The sequence below is a fragment of the Alternaria triticimaculans genome, assembly GCF_023758025.1.
Source record: "Alternaria triticimaculans strain BMP 0046 chromosome Unknown scaffold_1, whole genome shotgun sequence".
NCBI lineage: Eukaryota > Fungi > Ascomycota > Dothideomycetes > Pleosporales > Pleosporaceae > Alternaria > Alternaria triticimaculans.
The window spans coordinates 4,855,620-4,873,224 of NW_026055958.1; the positions used below are offsets into that span (position 1 = coordinate 4,855,620).

The 17,605-nt window shown below is 53.4% G+C and overlaps 5 protein-coding genes across 5 annotated transcripts; 4 read left to right on the top strand and 1 right to left on the bottom strand.

The window, feature by feature from the left end:
- Window positions 1-664: 664 nt before the first annotated feature.
- J4E78_001608 (uncharacterized protein) lies at window positions 665-2,720 on the top strand (the record flags this gene model as incomplete). Its single annotated transcript, XM_049362263.1, has 3 exons — window positions 665-724; window positions 941-2,407; window positions 2,463-2,720. 3 exons carry the CDS (start codon window positions 665-667, stop codon window positions 2,718-2,720), a joined length of 1,785 nt encoding a protein of 594 aa, XP_049227546.1.
- Window positions 2,721-2,841: 121 nt separating this feature from the next.
- Window positions 2,842-4,891, top strand: J4E78_001609 (uncharacterized protein; the record flags this gene model as incomplete). The annotated part of the gene is made up of 3 exons (XM_049362264.1): window positions 2,842-2,846; window positions 2,871-3,023; window positions 3,154-4,891. 3 exons carry the CDS (start codon window positions 2,842-2,844, stop codon window positions 4,889-4,891), a joined length of 1,896 nt encoding a protein of 631 aa, XP_049227547.1.
- A 3,458-nt stretch (window positions 4,892-8,349) lies between these two features.
- J4E78_001610 (uncharacterized protein) lies at window positions 8,350-9,217 on the top strand (the record flags this gene model as incomplete). Its single annotated transcript, XM_049362265.1, has 3 exons — window positions 8,350-8,671; window positions 8,723-8,884; window positions 8,934-9,217. 3 exons carry the CDS (start codon window positions 8,350-8,352, stop codon window positions 9,215-9,217), a joined length of 768 nt encoding a protein of 255 aa, XP_049227548.1.
- Window positions 9,218-10,009: 792 nt separating this feature from the next.
- On the bottom strand, window positions 10,010-12,271 carry J4E78_001611 (uncharacterized protein; the record flags this gene model as incomplete). Its single annotated transcript, XM_049362266.1, has 5 exons — window positions 10,010-10,381; window positions 10,432-10,563; window positions 10,613-11,162; window positions 11,802-11,832; window positions 11,887-12,271. 5 exons carry the CDS (start codon window positions 12,269-12,271, stop codon window positions 10,010-10,012), a joined length of 1,470 nt encoding a protein of 489 aa, XP_049227549.1.
- A 2,764-nt stretch (window positions 12,272-15,035) lies between these two features.
- J4E78_001612 (uncharacterized protein) lies at window positions 15,036-17,191 on the top strand (the record flags this gene model as incomplete). The annotated part of the gene is made up of 2 exons (XM_049362267.1): window positions 15,036-15,042; window positions 15,495-17,191. 2 exons carry the CDS (start codon window positions 15,036-15,038, stop codon window positions 17,189-17,191), a joined length of 1,704 nt encoding a protein of 567 aa, XP_049227550.1.
- Window positions 17,192-17,605: the final 414 nt, after the last annotated feature.

Genomic DNA, 17,605 nt, shown 5'->3' on the forward strand with positions numbered 1-17,605 from the left:
ACGAACTGCTCACATCGATCGTCCAGTGTCATCACTCGCCGATCGGATCTCGCCAGACTAGCCGCACGAGGAACTCGTGTTCGTTGAGTTTGCCCTGCAATTAAAATCTGCACGGACATCACCCTGAACACCCAAACACCAGTTCCTCGCATGTCTTGGGCCATTCAACGACACAGTGTCACAATTTTCGAGTTGAAGTTTACGGCCGAGTACCCGGCGGCATCAACTCCACATGCAGAAAGAACGACGAAGAGCCAATCGTCCAGCTTCCTCGACAGGGTAACGCGCGACAGGAAACGTGCGCGCTAGCGCTAGGCGTTCCGTCTCATCACCGCCCTTCTGCATGCTGAGAAACCCGTTGCCTTGGTCATTGAGTCCGTCGGAACGCCAACGTCCCGCCATAAACTCGGCCGTTACAACACGACATGCGTCAGTACGGTCGGAATGGTCGTCTTGGTTTGCAGTCAGAAACACGCGTCGACGTCTATCGTGACCAGCCAAGCGCAATTTCACCTGAGCAAAAGTCGCCGTCTATCCTTTCGTCATCAGTACATCGCAGGCAACATTACTTTTAATACTTCTACCTAATCTTCATATCAGCTGTGGCTGCTCATCGTTTGAAACCGTCGTCTACCGTACCCGGATGCGATAACACTAGTCCAGCATGGTGTATCGCGGGAGACCGTCAACAGGGTGCAAGAAGTGTCGCGAGAGAAAGATCAAGGTAAGTCCAGCTCTCTTATATGTAATCATGTAACCTGGCTTGGTTTTCCGACAAGGGCATGCAGTGTGCGGTGTTCGCGTTGGGCGCCGCAACCCGCGACTAGCTTCTTCCCAACGCGGTATCCTGTGCGAGAGGCTATCCGCAGATACAGCACCCATTCGCAGCGGGAACTCTGTCCGTCCGACTTCTTGACTCGAGTCGCTGACTAGATTGTAGTGCGATGAACGGCCAGAGGGTTGCATCAAGTGTGCCGAACGCAACTTCAAATGCCCGGGATACGATCGAACCGTCGACGCCTTTTTCCACGACGAGACCAAACACGTGCAGGCAAAAGCAAAGATATCGAATGCAAAAGCCATCGCCGCACGTGATGCGCGAGATATCAGAGATGTGCGCGAGGCCTATCTCCAGATCATGGCGAAACAATGTCCGGGGACCGCCATAACAGCGTCGCTCATCGATCAAGGCATCAGCTTCTTCATGTCGTACTATTGCACAGGAGTGGACCAGCCGTCCATACAGTCAGTAGAGTACCAGCAACATCTATCCACGCATGGCTTCCATCCGCTCGTCTCTACGACAATGACAGCGCTGGGCATCGCCGGTGTAGCCAACCTCTACATGGACCCTCGTCTGAAAGCCGAAGCGACACGCTGGTATCTCGAGGCTATCAAGATGGCCAACAAGGCAATCTCTTCGCCTGAAGCTGTCAAGGCCGATAGCACTCTCACCGCTGTCAACCTGCTTAGTATGTTCGAAGCAACGTTCAACGACACCTCTCTGGCTGGATGGAGTAACCACGTCGATGGCGCTGCATCTCTCATCAGACTCAGAGGCATGGAGCAATTCTCTACTCCCGCAGGACAACGCATGTACCTCCACACTGTTGGCCTACTCACTATGAACTGCATGGGAAAGGGTATTCCCCTTCCTCAATATGTCCACGATCTGAACAGCGAAGTCATGAAGCATTTGGATACACACGACCCAAGAAACCGATTCTTCTTCCTCCACATCAAGACCATCGACCTACGGGCTCGCATCCTTAACCAGTCAGCCTTCCCGTTGTCGGAAATTATAGAATCGGCACTCGAACTTGAAGACATCGCTGTCAACATCTTCAAGGATCAGGGGGCAGACTGGGATTACGACGTCGTACTTTGCGAGAAGAGTGAACGTATCTTTGAGAACTTCTACCACGTCTACCCGACCGCGACAGCAGCTCAGACTTGGAACTGGGTGCGCTACAACAGAATCTACTTCCACGACATTATCCGGAACTGCATCCTGGCAGGGTTCGCAACTAGTCCACCGACGCTTGCTGGCAGCAGATACCACGAGCAGCTAGCAAAAAGCGCTCGCATGTTGTACCAGTTGCAGTCCGATATCATAGCAAGCATGCCCCAGTTCATGCATGATGTTCCCGATTCTGCGCCGAGCAGAGCGACGACCCCACCCGATGACGATTACGACGAACCGCGCACGTCGGGACGAGGCGCACCATGGACGGCATCCGCTGCGCCAGCAAGCCCATACCGCATAGCCCTCAAGTCTCTCGATGGCAACTTCCGAGGCAACACATACGGGCTCGTCAAAGCTCTCCTCGGGAACGGATCTGTAAAGGACCGGCTTCCTATCGTACGCGTCGCGGGAGGATACAGTACTGTATGGGCGCTCTACGTGGTACGTCTATTCATCGTCAGCGGTATGTTCTTGCTACTAACAACCAATGCTCTAGGCCGCCGCCATGCCCATGGCCTCACCTGAAAGCCAAGACTTTGTTCAAAAATATATGTCGCGCATCGAGCACGAGTTCGGCATCAAGCAAGCCCGCGTCTTGGGCCAGGCCCTGCGCCTCAAGCGGTACCTCGACCAGAAAGGCGCTATCGCGTTTGGTATCTGTCCGGAGTACCTACCGCCCGATGGGACAGAAACATATGTTTCGCATCAGCATTTATACAGTAAGGTTGTTGAGGAGACGGACGAGTCGCCGTAGAAGTCGTTCGTTGACGATCGGGATGTGGGGTCAGACCAGGTCGGTTCTCGAGTCTTCGGTACGGCAAAGTCTGTAGACGCTGTTAGCGACAACCCGGGTGTAGCAAGGCTCGATCGACTCTATGAGGTCTGCAGTACTACCGAGTATCAGCAAAGGCTCGAGGAACGTCGCAAACAGCCTGTACAAGGCGGCGAACGGGCATAGTGGTCCTCCGGCGTACACATCGGCTTTCCCCGGTCGGAGTTACGGCCTCGTTGGCGCTGCAAGTATCAGCGGGACCATGAATAACTCCCAAACGCGCTCGTGCGTACAGTACCGCCCACTGGGGAAATCTTTTCGCCGTCCCACGAGACCGAATTTACCCCTCCTTTTGTCAGATACAGATTACCTTCTGCCACCAGACTGCACGACTTCCACAGTCACTTTGTACCAGATTCAATACCGTCGACGAAGAGCTTCTGTCAGCCATGTCGATTCCCTTCCTTCCACAGCCGGGCTCGCCTCTGCTTCAACTTCCCGGAGAGCTCCGCAACAAGATCCATCGGAACGTCTTCAAGCAGGAGGGCCACATCTTACTGGTACCATCGACCGTCATTCCGGGGCCGGTCATGGTTTGCGCGATTCCAGACATTGAGTTGCTTAGTACCTGCCGCCAGTTTTACGACGAAGCCAGAAGTATACTTTTCTCGGACAACACCTTCATGCTCTCTACGCAAATGGACGCGTTCGTTGACGCTTCGACGCTGGGACTCCTGAGCAGCTGGGTGACGGGTCTTGGTTCCAACCTCGATTATGTGCGCAAAGTCGTCATCGATCTCGAGCCTCTTTGCCCGGGACTATGTCAGCCTACCCATGATAGGATCGACTTGAAACCTATCATGGTGATGATCTGGCGATATCAGGATATACTCACGAGCCAAGGCAACCGACAGCGCGCGAAGATTGAGGTGTCGTTCGCGTTTTCGGGACGACACCTTCGTTCGCATACTCACTGGGGCATTCCAACCCCATACCCCATCAACGAGTCCAATCTCAATGCGATGATCACACTGTTGACGCCTCAGCGTAGTCCGGAAATGAGCCCCTATCTACGAGCACCCCGGTCGCTTCACAGCATTCAGGCCACACCCGACGGTCTACAAGCCACGTTCATCCTGAGAAGGTCTAGCCATCAAAGTCCCGATGATAACGTCCTTCCAATCATTCCATACGATGTGGACAGTAACGGACAACTTAAAAGGATGCAATTCCTCCCTGGCCGGATGCTCCGTCTTGCGAACCTCCTTTACTCGACCTCGATCAAGCAGAACCTCCTTGATATGCTTATGGAGTCAAACGACCATCATTGTCTTACATACAACATTGAGAGCCGCACAATCTCACGCCGCCTACCCGAGCTATTTTCGATCAATCGCCAGTTCCGAAGAATTGCCCTCAAACAGTGGCAGCACATACACGTCATTGGAAAGATGACGTCACGTAGCGCGCAGGCTTCGTTTGATGATTTCGCATCGATGCAGGCTTGGTGTGCGGCTAGTGGACTATTCTTCCCTGATAAGTGGGATGAGCGCCCTGATATCCCACCCACTCTAAAGATGCGCTTTGAGCTGCCGGAGCGAGAGGACTTTTCATGTCTCCGGATTTCGATCACCAACATTATCATGGCAACACTGGAACTCCCCATAAACTCCCGGCTGTGGGTTGAGCAGTTCAATGGCGGCCTGCCCCTTCAATACAAGACGGGAAAGCTGTACAGACTTCAACGGCAGATGTTTGTCTTTCTCGCCGACATACTGCACTCACACCCAGATCGCAGTGACGAAGCCTGTCCCGACGTCATCATGGACGGCAAGTGTATTATCAAAGACATCGAGTATGAGCGGGGTGACGGTAGTAAGTTTACAATCAAGTACGAGAGGGCGGATGAGGACCTTGAAGAGATGGAAGAGGACATCGAAGACTGGATCAGCCATTTCATCGAACAGGAAGAGGCGGATATAGCGGCTTACGTACCCACTATCGCCTACCAAGATGATGACCCTTTCGGCAACATCGTTGAGAAGTTCCGGTACGACTTGAGCGCGCCCCACCACCCTTCTTTGCGCGGAGTAATTACAAAGCTCGCGTGCTTCCTATACGGAGCTGATATAACTGGTGAGTACTGGGACTGATGCTATTGTGGTGGAAGACACGAGAATAGGCATCCAGTTTAGATAGTTTGATGTATGTGGTAGCGGTCAAGCAATCTCAAATAATCATCTGAACGCCTCATGCGCCATGTAAAACAGCAAAGTGTCATTGTGATCCAGCGCGTATACCTAATGAAGTTTTCTATCCTCTCTCACTTCTCTTGCCCTGTACTACGCCAACGTTCGCGAGCACCTCACCCTCATACCATAAATCCGACCGAGACGATGTCTGCGAACAACACGCTACCACCTCCTTACACGACTCGCCAACTCCGCCGTTACACCCGCTACCCCAAACTCTACGCCGAGCGAAAATATCCGCATCCCTGCCCTCCCTCCAGCCAGCCCAGCCAGCCATTCCGGCTCATGAAGCTCCCCCCTGAACTCCGCTGCATGATCTACGCCTCCGCACTCGCTCTACCCTTCCCCATCGAACTCTGGCCCGAGACAGACAATCCCATCGCCTCGCACCAAATCGTGACCGCCAATCGCAACATGCAGTACCTTAAAGCCAACATGCGGCGATGCGGCGTGAACTTGAATCTACTGAGAGTGAGCAGACAGGTAAGACATGAAGCTACGTTTTACTTCTACAGAGAGAACGAGTGGCGCTTCAGCGGTATGAATGGGTGGATGGTCGCGAGTGCGTGGATGTTTACAAGTGCGTTCATGTTCACTTCAAGAGAAAAGTATGCGTGGCAGTACATCAAGTGTATCACACTACCATTACCGGTCCAATTCACGGTGCAGCAGCGATTGAAGAAAATTAGACCGGCGGTGAGTAAGCGCGCGGACGTCAGACTGGCTAAGCAGATACCTTTCGACGTTCCTGATGTGTGGGAGTATGAGAGTAGTGTTAGGGACGTCTGTGTCGCGTTGGGGAAGTGTATGAATTTGGAGGTGCTGAGGCTTGTGCTGCCAGGGTGGTGTGATATGGAGGTCGTTGAGGAAGGGGTGATGGAGGATTTTGTTGGACGGATTGAACGGTTGAGGGGGGTATTTAGCAAGGGAGTGTTTAGGAAGGGATTGAAAGTACAGGTAGTGAGGGTTAGTGGAGTGAAGACGACAACTGGAGATTTGATCACGGCGGACGCGAGGCAGGAGCAGTATATAAAGGGGTTCGTGGAGAAGGGATGGGAGGTTAAGACGGCGAAGTGCGATAAGTTTGGGAGGTACGATGTTGTGGACAAATGATAGGGGACAACGATCCGACCTGTCGGGGTTACTCTATCATCAAGACATATCCTCATCTCAAGCACAGGATGGCGATGAAATTAAACTGGATTGATCTTTCTCTGGCGCGTAACTACCGATCGGGTCCTCTCCTGATCTACGAAGATAGTGACCGTTCCTCTGTAAATTGCATCGGGAGAGGGGTGTGGCCTGAAAGTGATAAGCTCACCGCTATCTCCTCTCCGGTCTAGAAGAACATGCACATCCACGCTATCAAGCTCAATGCGTTCTTATGCGGACGCATGCCGACAGCCTAGATGGACGATTCGAAATCTACTCCTTCTGTGATTGGCTGCTGCGGCACCAACGAACTCGGATCTTAGGGGCGTGAAATGACTTTGGTGTTCCTAAAAGTGCGATTGAAGATCTTTCGTCACACTGTTTCAGTCTCGCAAAATTTTCGTGTCCAATCTGCGCTTGGGCATCATCGCAGCGGTCAAGACGAGTTGTGCATTGCTTCCTCTAGCTGACGACGTGTACAATCGAGCTATCTGGGTGAATGCATGTTGTTGCGGTACGGTGAGGAACTGAAATGGGATGATTCTGGACCGGGCTATCATCGTTGCTTGTGCCGTGTCGGGGACTTTCGCAATCGGGAGGAAGTGGAGACGCGCAAAACCCCGCGCCACATCCCTGAGCCACATCGTTACGCCACACTTGTGCGGTCCGCTGCTGCGGCCCTACATGAAACCTGGGCAGTACATTCTCACTTTCGATATTACTCCGTCTTGGACAACACGAATTCGCATCTCCCAAGCATAGGTACACAGATCTAGAGATCGCGAAGGACCGAACAAGGGTCGTCTCGACGCCGGATGCAAATTGGCAGTCGTGCAATCGGAAGACGACTACCCGATCGCGACAAGCGAAACACGGCACGACACGCGCAGTACCCACGACTTCACGACTCTACGTCGATCAGTAATCGACGTGCCATGACACAGTACTACTAACTACAACAACATGTGTATTCCGTGGATGGGCTGAGCGATCGTTTGACGACCAGCCTTGGACGTCGTCTCGAGTCGCAACGCAGGTAACCTCCAGGGCGGTTGGCGTCAGCCGGCTGCATCAACCTGGCAAGCAATTCCTGTCAGCGACTCTTGAACACGCGGGATCCTAATCAGCGTGGTGAACAGAGATACACCTGGGAATGACACCTGGGCGTCATGCACGACACCTGTTTGCGCGACATGACGTGCCAAGGCGCCTCGAGCTGGTGTTTTACGCCCTCCAGGAAGCGTCGCGATTGGCGGAGATATCGAAAAGAAAGTCATTGAAACTATCTCACACTCTAGCCAGATTCTAGCGCAAGGCTCGCCCCGTGACACGAATCGCAAATGTGTCTTGGCAGGACCCCAATGATGTTCCCGGAGAAATGCTTGACTGGCCAGACGTTTTCGAACAACGAGCGGAAATTTCAGTTCTCCTTGGCGTTCCAGATAGGTGGTTACGATGTGGATATTTGAGCGGTTTCATGTCAAAGCTTGGCATTTTGGCGAGCGTTGGCGTCGGTGTGACAGGCTGGATCCAGCACTAGTCGATCGGACATGTAACGACTTCCTGGCTTCTGGTGGTAAATCCATTGTCGTGTGCGTTCGTGTGGCGTTCCAGAACACGATGTCTCCCAACTCGTCTCTCAGAACTCGCCTTTCTGAGATGCAAATCGGTGTCTTATCGCGCTGGTAATGATGGAAGTCGTATCTGAAAGACAAGACGGTGCTTACTGGGTAATTCACTCTCTACCAACTCCACAGCACAAATGAGCCTGGCATGGGTGCTATCGAGATATCCCGCCCTGAGCGTGTTTCCGACCTCCAAGCCCCACCAGAGCACGGCCCTGACGTCCTCGGAACCCTGCGAGCCTCTTCTTCTGGGCCATCCTACTCACATTCGCATGACACTCTGGGCCTGGGCTCATGAGTACCGCCGGAGAGGAACAGTACCCTGTCTTCCACATGGCACATCTTCGGACGAATGTGGAGTGCCTCAGTGTGGCACCCAGAAGACGAGTTGAGGGGGAGTATAAGTATCACAGCGACCACCGGCAAAAAGGAATCACCACCACCATCACATTCATTCAGTCTATTCTTGCTTGAAGCATCCACTTTCGCTACCTCTTTCAGAGACTTACATTCTTTATACATACTTTGTTCAAAGCATCCTCTTCGACTTTCCAGTTTCGATCTACCAACTCAACCGTCAACATGAAGTTCTCCATCGCCATTGTTGCTGCCATCACTGGCTTCGCCGCTGCCGGCCCTGCCGCCGTTACTCCTAGCGAGTTCTCCTCCTTCGCCAAGCGCGCCTCCCTCCCAATCCCCGCCTCCAAGGGCTCCGTCACGTACAAGGCTCCCCAGCAAGTCAGCGGAACCTTCGATGGTGGCATGAAGACCTACGGCCGTGGTGCTAGCTGCACTGGCCAGGTCGAGGGCGGTGACAAAGACGCTGTCTTCCTCATCAAGAACGGCGGAACTCTCAAGAACGCTATCATCGGAAAGGACCAGATCGAGGGCGTCCACTGCGAGGGTAAGCATCCTCCCGTACAAACAACGAGTCATAGATACTAATCTGAACCAGGATCCTGCACCATCGAGAACGTCTGGTGGGTCGACGTTTGCGAGGATGCGCTTTCCCTCAAGGGTGACGGAAACGCCATGATCAAGGGCGGAGGTGCCCAGGCCGCTGATGACAAGGTCATCCAGCACAACGGAAAGGGCACGGTCACCATTGACGGCTTCAGTAAGATCCCCGACACTACGACCCTCTGAACACCACTAACACCCCCCAGCCGTCATGAACTTCGGCAAGCTCTACCGTGCCTGCGGTAACTGCAAGAACAGCGTCGCCCGCTCCGTCGTCATCAAGAACGTCAAGGCCTACAACGGAAAGGTCCTTGCCGGTATCAACCCCAACTTCGGTGGTACCGCTACCATCTCCGGCACCTGCGCTACTTCCGTCAAGACCATCTGCGAGGAGTTCAAGGGTACCAAGCCCGGCTCTGAGCCCAAGTCCGTCTCCAAGGGTCCCTCCGGCAACTGCAAGTACACTGCTTCCGCTGTCAAGTCTTGCTAGACGATTATTTCGTCTCGCTCCATACTTTAGTCGGGTGAGAGTGTCGTGGTCATTGGAGATGACTAGGTGGTAGATGTGGATTTTGGAAATTTTGAGGATTCTTTGTATATATAACTTTTGCACACATGCAGTGCATGTAATCAACTTGCTTCAGCACATTTCTGTTCTCCACATTACAGTGATCCCAATGTTACCTCAGGCGCCTTTGAGTTTGTTGGTGTGATGCTAAAGCGACAGCGAGGGTGCGACGACTACTCCACAATTGATCGCTGTCCTGCCTAGTCACAGGGCGAGGCATACAAAACTACTGCGCCACGGCAAGGCGTTGTCGTTGAGGTTCATCGGTCAGTCTCGGCGTTACTGGGGAACTTTTGTAAGATTGATTAATCTATCGTCGGCTACCTGCACCTCATTAATCTAGTACGGAAGCATCGGAGCTAATGCCTGGGCAGATGAAACACAGTGAGTCTTCTCAAAGCTGTAAAGATCGGCGGTAAGATAGGTGGAGAAGGGTATGACTTTTGGCATTGAAGTTGAAGACAGTAACACGGTTACTGCTTGCGACACAGGCCCGCTACATAATTTGAAAAGGCGCTGTGTGTAGCAACGCGCTTTTGGTTTGAAGGAAACGACAAGCTCATAGGAAAGAAATGGAAGATGTAATACAAGTAAGCGGGGCTGCGACGTCATCGCTGACACTGCGCCGAGCTTTGAAAAGAAGAACAGAAAGCAATTAACTCCGCCACCCTGGGTATAAAGCGCCGGTAATATGCAAGACAAAGGAGCAAACCATCATGCGCCGCTACGCTTCTTCACAGGCGCTTTCTTGCGAGGCGGTTGGCCCGCCGGGTCCTCCGCAACGAAGGTCTCTTCGCGAGCGCGCTTCTTGCCCCTCGAGGCCTTCTTGACCTTTGTGGACTCTTCGCTGTTGGAGCCCTCCTCGCTGTCCTGTTGTTTTGCCTTGTCGTTTTTGTCATCGCCGCCGGGAGAAGTTGTTGTGCTGCTTTCTTGCTTCATCACCTTCTTACCTGCCTTGATCTGATTGCCTTTGTTGACGTTGGCAGTCTTGTTGGTCGCCGTGCGATGGATCAGGTTGCGCGGGTTGGCGATGATGGTATAGAAGCGGGAACCCTTCATGATATCTTGACAAGACGTCTTGGAGTACTGTGTACGGTTAGCATCAAGCTGTGTAATTATCAAGACAAAGTACTTACGTGAAGCAGTTCCCGAAGACCTTCAAATCGATCTTCAAACGTGTAGAACTGGGTAAGCTGACATTGCTCACGCTCGTTCGAGTCAAAGATCTGCTTGGTCCAACCGTCGGTGTGGATTTTGATAAGCTCTTTCTATGTTACGTTAGTGATGGCAGAGGCATACACTTCGGTTTAAACTTACCACAAGCAGGCCAGCAGCTGCATTGTATTCTTCCGGGAAATAGTACTTGGACTTAGAGTTCCACCGATTGTTCGATGACTTGACATCGGCCTTCTCCCGGATGTTTACGACGTTGTGCATTGCCGTGTCAAGAGCATCGACGCATGCCTTGATCTCCACTTCTGTTGTAGGAATGCTCGTATCGTTGGCAGGCGCCTTCCACATCGTACCACTGAACTCAACTCCAGTGTTGGTACGAACCATGGTGATAGACTCGCCCATCTGCCCATCGATACTGAATTTTTCCTTCAACTTCCTGATCGCGGCCCGGGCTTGCTTCTCTTTGTCAAGGATATGCTTGGGTGTACTAGGTTTAGCAGCGCCCGCGCCGTCAGCGCCGTCAGCAGCTTGCTGGCCAGTTCCAGCGTCCTTGTTCTCGGACTGCTGGGGAACAGATGCGTCACCGGTCGCTACTGTGGGGTGCGTGACGGGTGCGCGATGGTTGGTGACAGGCGGGTGGTGCGCCGCCGATGTATCAGGAGTCGCGGATGTGAGTGATGGCGCTGATCTACTGCGTGATTCAGGTACATGTTGCGGCCCTGGTAATCGTTGTGGGCCTGGTGGATGTCGCAGCTCTCCGTACTGCCAGTCTGGTGCACGTTGCGGTCCTGGTGCTTGTGGGGACCATGATGCATATTGCGACCGTGAGGTCGGGCGGGCGACTTCTCCGCGTGGAGTCATTGGTCCACGAAACGTTGATGACGGGTGGCCTGCTGTTGACGGGTAGAGCGTGAATGGCGCGTGACCCGGCTCTGGCACAGGGCCTCCGAGATGTGCGAGTGCGTGACGAGAGTCTGGTCCACGATGAGGTGGTGGCGTGATAGAGGGCGATGATGCAGTGCTCAGAGGCTGCGCATAGCCTGGCGGCGGTCCTTGCATCCTGGATGAGCGGCTTGTATGTGATGTATGAACAGGCGCTGATGAATAGTTCCGAGGGATTCCAAGGTCTTGCACTTGCCTATGGCCCAGCGCTGGGTCCCGACGTATGAAAAGCGGACGGCCGCTCGATGACGCAGGGGTCGGCGTTGAGATCTGATTCCCGAATGGCGCATTCGCCGACCCACTGATCGAGGTGGGCGTTGGTGTACGATCATGCGCTAAGACTGGACGTCCAGTGTTTTGCACTGGGTTAGGAGCAGTCGGGGGATACGTAAAGTCGTTTCCCAAGCTGCTGGGCGAGCCTAGAAGAAGTCAGTGTGAGCGCGCGAGACAGAGTGTATATCATATCGACTTACCGAAGGCTACGTTATTCTCTGGCTGATACTGTTGGCCAGCCTCTAGGTGACTGTAACCTCCTTGCAAGTTCCAGTCAGCGGCCGACTGTCCTGGTACGCTGTCGCTAGAAGTGTACATGTTGTCTTGGAAGTTAGACCAGTTGCTGTTGTCTACGGAGCTCTCAGAAGGGTAGATTGGCCAGTTGTTGCCGTGATAAAACTCGCTGGGATCGTTCTGCCTGAAGCCGTCCTGTTCGATGGAGCCAGGATGTGTTGAAGCTACCGGCGCGATAGAAGAGCTCGATGAAGTAGGGTTCTCCTGCATGAAATTCGCAAAAAAATCGTAGTCGATTTCCTCGGTGATTGAGCCGTCGTTGTTCATAGCGGAGGGGTCGCTGGAATTCATTGTAGAGATGTCGTCGTCGTATACAATGAATCTTGTGGGTTGCAGTTGTGAATCGAAGTGGTTGAGGGGGGTAATCTTTCCTTGAGAGTTCGAAATGGAGCCCCAGAAATACTCTCACGGGGGTACCACGCGCTAGGAGTTTGTTTGTGGCGCGGAGCAGAGGGCTCCCAACTGGGATAGAGTGGGTCGAAGGGTGAATCACGTGTTCACACGGCGGTCGCTCCAAGGCGGGGGAGGGGCGATTAAGGAGGAAATCACTGTAGCGCCAAGCCCAAAGCGTGAGGGCGACCGAAGTGTTCATGCAGGCGGCAAAACTAGTAGCGATACTACGTATCAACTTTGGCGGCATCGCGCTGTTTCTTGCTAGCCAAGTATATAAACTCAACTAAACCAAGTATAAGTAAGCCAGAGCCCCTCGAAGCTGTCTAATATAGCGAAATGTAAGTGCAAGACTCCTACTGTCGACTGTATATATCTCTTTCTAGGCTTGTCCTGCTGCATCCTTTCCGCCGTACCATTCCAAATGGTACGAACTTGGTGAATGGGGTTTGAAAGACAGTCCTCAAGGGGATGTGAAAGAGCAAGGAAAGCGAGATTGCTTGCGGGACCGGGAAAGACAGCTTACCCATAAGTGTTCGAGGATTCCACGTCACTACTTGACTACTACCGCCCAGGTGTTTGTCTCAACCGACAAAGCACTCCCAAATGTTGCACTCGACAAACTATTCCAGCAAACGCAAAGACTCTTCCAAGATCAACCCTGACAGCTGCGCCGCTCAACCGAGCATGCTCGCTTCGCCTGGAATAGTAAGCGGGAGACGACAATACCGACTCAACTAACCTCCAGGTAGACGTTTGCTGTGTCGTGCTGCCTCAACCAAGGCATGCCAAATGGAGCAACCAAGAAACCCGATCTCTATTGGACTTTCAGTCGGATCAGAGAGCTCAAGACAAAGAAAGCAAGTCCATCCATCAGCCGCTCGGTAGCTTATGACTCGGACGGTATTGTGTCTTTGACGGCACGTGCTCGCTGAGTTTTTGCGACAAGAACTTCCTTCGAAATCATGCCGAAGGCCGCGTCTTCAGTTATGAGATCTGAAAAGGAGAAGTTGAGCGATTGAATGTGATGGCGACGCGGAGCGAGCCCATCAACCTGCAGTCGCTGCAGCCGCGCGTTCGCCGCGGAGAGTGGCGCATCGCGACAGTCCGAGGAGCATTCCCTGGACATGACTGCACTCGATGAAAGCTTACAGAAGTGTGCAGCACCAGTCCTCGAAAGAAGCAAGAAGCGGCCGTGCACCAGGCGGAGTACATGAAGGTTTGTCGTTGATTTTGAGGTGGGATCAATGCGCGCTAGCGACGGCGAGCCTGCCCCTCGTTCCTGCCTTCCTTCTCCGCAACCTACAACTTCATCCGCTTCCACCCAACATCGACAGCATCGTCAATCTCGCCACCGCCGGGACCTTCTCTGTATTGGTACTTTCACCCACTTGAGTGGCAATGAACTGTGTCCTCATGTGACAACGATCCAACCATTTCCCGACGTTGGCTTCGATGGCTGTGCTGCCATAAAAGTCGACGGGCTACGCCGACGCCCACCACCACCACCGCGACCCTCACAATGCTGCACCGAACGCGATCTTGCCAACGCTTCTCCGATTGAGATCATCGGGAACACAGGCCCAGCTGACAGCGTGGTACCGTCACTGCCCTTGTGACGAGTCTGATGACCGCCATCGTCCTAGACAAACATGACAAACATGCCAAGGCAACATTCCCTCCTTGCCGCGCACCAGCCAGTTTAGGTATGCAAACTCATTGCACTTCGAAACCTTTTGCACTCACACTGACAACCACTAGCATCCAACTCTTCCCCACACACCGCGATGGCATACCACGTCGTGGTCGTGCGGCTACCGATGCCTTCTAGCCATTCAACTGGCGCAACCACGACTGCACCTCACCGAAGGAACATCTCCTAAGCAAGAGCGACTTCCAACGCGAGAATACTGTACTCAAGTGTAATGAGAGTACCCTCTTCCACCTTCTCTTTTCCCGGTCTCGTCCCTGATCAAAAATGTCCACCTTCCCGCAGGGTAAGGAGGTCACATGACGCATCCCGCCTGGACCGCTCTTGCTTGGAAAGACCCCGGTGATACCTGAAAGAAGGGACTACAATATCTCATGGTACTGTGTCGCATGAAGTGTACTGCTGCTTGCCAGTCTTGGTCGACGAAGATCCATTCGCGTCTTTATGATATGGACTTGCACATGCACTTGCAGGACATACAACGCCCCATCAAAAAGCCGGACAGAACGCGCGTAGGTCTGGCAAGACGGGCTTGCCCATGCATACGCGGGTCATACAACGCCTTATCGCAGATCCGTAGAGGTTGCAAGGCGCAGGTCTGGCAAGACGTTGCTTTGTCGGAACCTGAATGGTATGTAGTCGGTTGCGCGCTCTGTCGCTGCCAGCTGCAATCGTACATGATGACGGGCCTGCGACGACCTCGCGGATCCGTATTGTCGCCAGTCTTCATGAGGATCCTATGGTACGCCATTAGCTCTTATGTCTTTCAGTTCAACAAGAAGTCATTCTATGCAAGGTAGTCAGTAGGTTAACACATGTCACAGGCAACATCGCACGCAGCAAGGCCACATCGCACGACGCCAACCTCGCCCAGTATCTCAGGCAAGACGGACCTCATGACACTACACGCTATCGACATGCAGCAAGTGCCATGAGGGCTTGTGGGTCGGGGCAATGGGTCGTGGGTGTAACAAACGCTCGGGTTCTAGGTGAATGCGAGGATGCCAAGACTCTCGGACGCACGTTACTCACGCCTGTGCTGTCCATACGCACGCAGCCCCTCCCCCCGGCAACAGGCAACGATCATAACAACAGACCTTCGTCTTCTTTCACAGAACGCACCTGATATCCTCTTGGCTTACAAATCGTCCGCGCTTGTCACAGGCGACCTTCATTTCCTACTTCACTCCGTCGTCGCCTGCGTAAGCAGTACACTAGATCCACTTCAATCCGCCGCACTCCGCGCATGATCTTTCACTAGCCCGGTGGTCAAGCCTTACGAACATAAAAATCGGGAGACTCCGCAGTTCACCCCCCACGCCATATAGATCTCAATCAAGCCTTCGAGTAAGTTCCACCAGAGCTGGAAAATAGGTGCTGGAGTTCACTAACAGGTGTCTTAGTTGCAAGCAGTAACCGTTGAAACCGAAAACCCCCACTACCAGCCCCAGGAAACCAACAACATGACCGACCACGACCCCGATAAGGAAACCCCCAAGGGCATAGCCAACAAGAACCTAATGGTGATCGAGAGCCAGACTGCATCTCCCTCAACTCCCGTTGGTGCTCGTGCTCCCGTTCCCTTCGGTCCTCCCATTCCCCGCCTTGCGGACACGCGCCTGGAAAAGGTCCCCGGCGGTCTCAAGGATCCGTCTCGCCTTAAGACCAAGATTTCCCAGCTTCTGGACAAGGACGGTGACTATCCAGAGGTCGATGGCTTCCGCTTCAAGACCCTAGAAGAAGCTAGGGCGCCCATGGACGAGCCTCAGTGGTATTCTCCAGAGGTCGACCCCTCCATCCCCGAGACCGACGCAGAGTATCGTAAGTTCGTCGAAATGTTGATGCTAGCTTTCAAGGATATGACCCGCGCCAAGGACACCCAGGGCAACGCTTACCGCAAGCGGCTAACTCCGGGTGAAGGTGTCTATTACCAGGACTGGGCTATTGAAGCGTGCTCCTGGGACATCGTCGGCATGGCCAAGGACATCCACCTGAACGGCTTCAAAGTTCGCATCTACGATAAGTCCATCATCGACAACATCAGCCAGACCAAGGACTGGACCTTCGGACAGCGTATAGAATGGATCTGTGCGGTGCTGAGGACCTCCAAGCAGATTGGCGTTACTCTGATGAAGAACGAGAAGACCTGGACTACTATTGGCGCTCCCCACAAGCTGTACAGTAGCACCATCGTCAACTGCGTCTCGAACGCGCACCGCGGCCAGTGGATCAAGGTCGGCCGTGACAACGACCAGCACCATCAGAATCGTCCGATTCGGGGTAGGCGTACTGCGGCTGAGATGATCGCGTCCGGTGACAACGATGACACTGATGATCCTGGAGCAACTCCGGGTTCTCAGATGATGTTACAACCGCGACAGTCGGCCCAGAAGCGCCAGAAGCGTAGTCAACCGGGTGTGAATGTCATTCGGCATGACCACCCAGCCATGGCCACTGACTCTGAAGGCGAGATGTCTCCCGGAAAGATGAAGAAGAAGCGCAAGACCACAACCCAGTACAACTCGTCATCCCCCACCTACGTTGTTCAGTCAGAGACTTCGGCATCTCAGCCGGACGAACAGTACCCTGGTGCTGCTATGGGCGTTACCTTTTCGAATGTACTTCCCGTGAAGCATGTCGTCGCTGTCCCCGTGCAAGCTGCTCGAAAGAATGGTGCCCAAGCTGATGATGTTGTCTCCAAGGATGCTTTCAGCAAGGACGTATTCAGCGAGGGTGCTAATGGCAAGAACGCCTCTAACGACGGCGGCGGCAATTCCAACAACGATAAGGGCAAGAAGAAGACCAAGCACACCGGTTTCGTCAACTACCACTGCGGCACCAAGGTCATGGACGAGCTTGACTCCGACAGCTCTGAGCTCTCCGATGCACCTGATGTTCTGCTCTCTCCTGGCTCTGCTTCTCCAACTCCTAGCCACAAGCAGAAGGAGCTGCTGGACGACCCCGAGGACAAGGTTTCCATTGAGGAGTACGCCAAGCTTCGGGGTGAAATGGATGAGCTGAAGGCGGCGCAAGCTGAGACCGACAAGATTTTGGCGGCACTCCGCGCGGAGAACGCGCGCTCGTTGGCCTCGTTCCATCAGGGCTCTTGAGTAGCTGAAGACTGGCGCAGAGAGACGCAAGCATCGAATGATCAAGTACACGTTTGGCCGTCCATGGAATGAGATGGATGACCAGTCTTTCCTGCCTTTCGGTAGGATAAGATTCTGAATGGAGTTCATATGGGAATAGTTGAAGTAGCACATGAAGTCACGACGTTTCGACTGTAATTCTTGATTACTTTACGACGTTGTGGTGGAAGGATACAATACGTTCAAAATTATGTCTTCGTCTACTTTGGTGTGATTGAATTGATGTTCAGGTCGTATGTATGCAGGTCGGTGATACTAACCTTGTTGCGGTCAATCTCAGATACGTCAGCGCTAAACTTTATCACCAGTAACCTCGGAACCTGAGCTCCCTGCTTTGCAAGTAACGCGACGCGCAGCGAAATCCGACAATCCGAC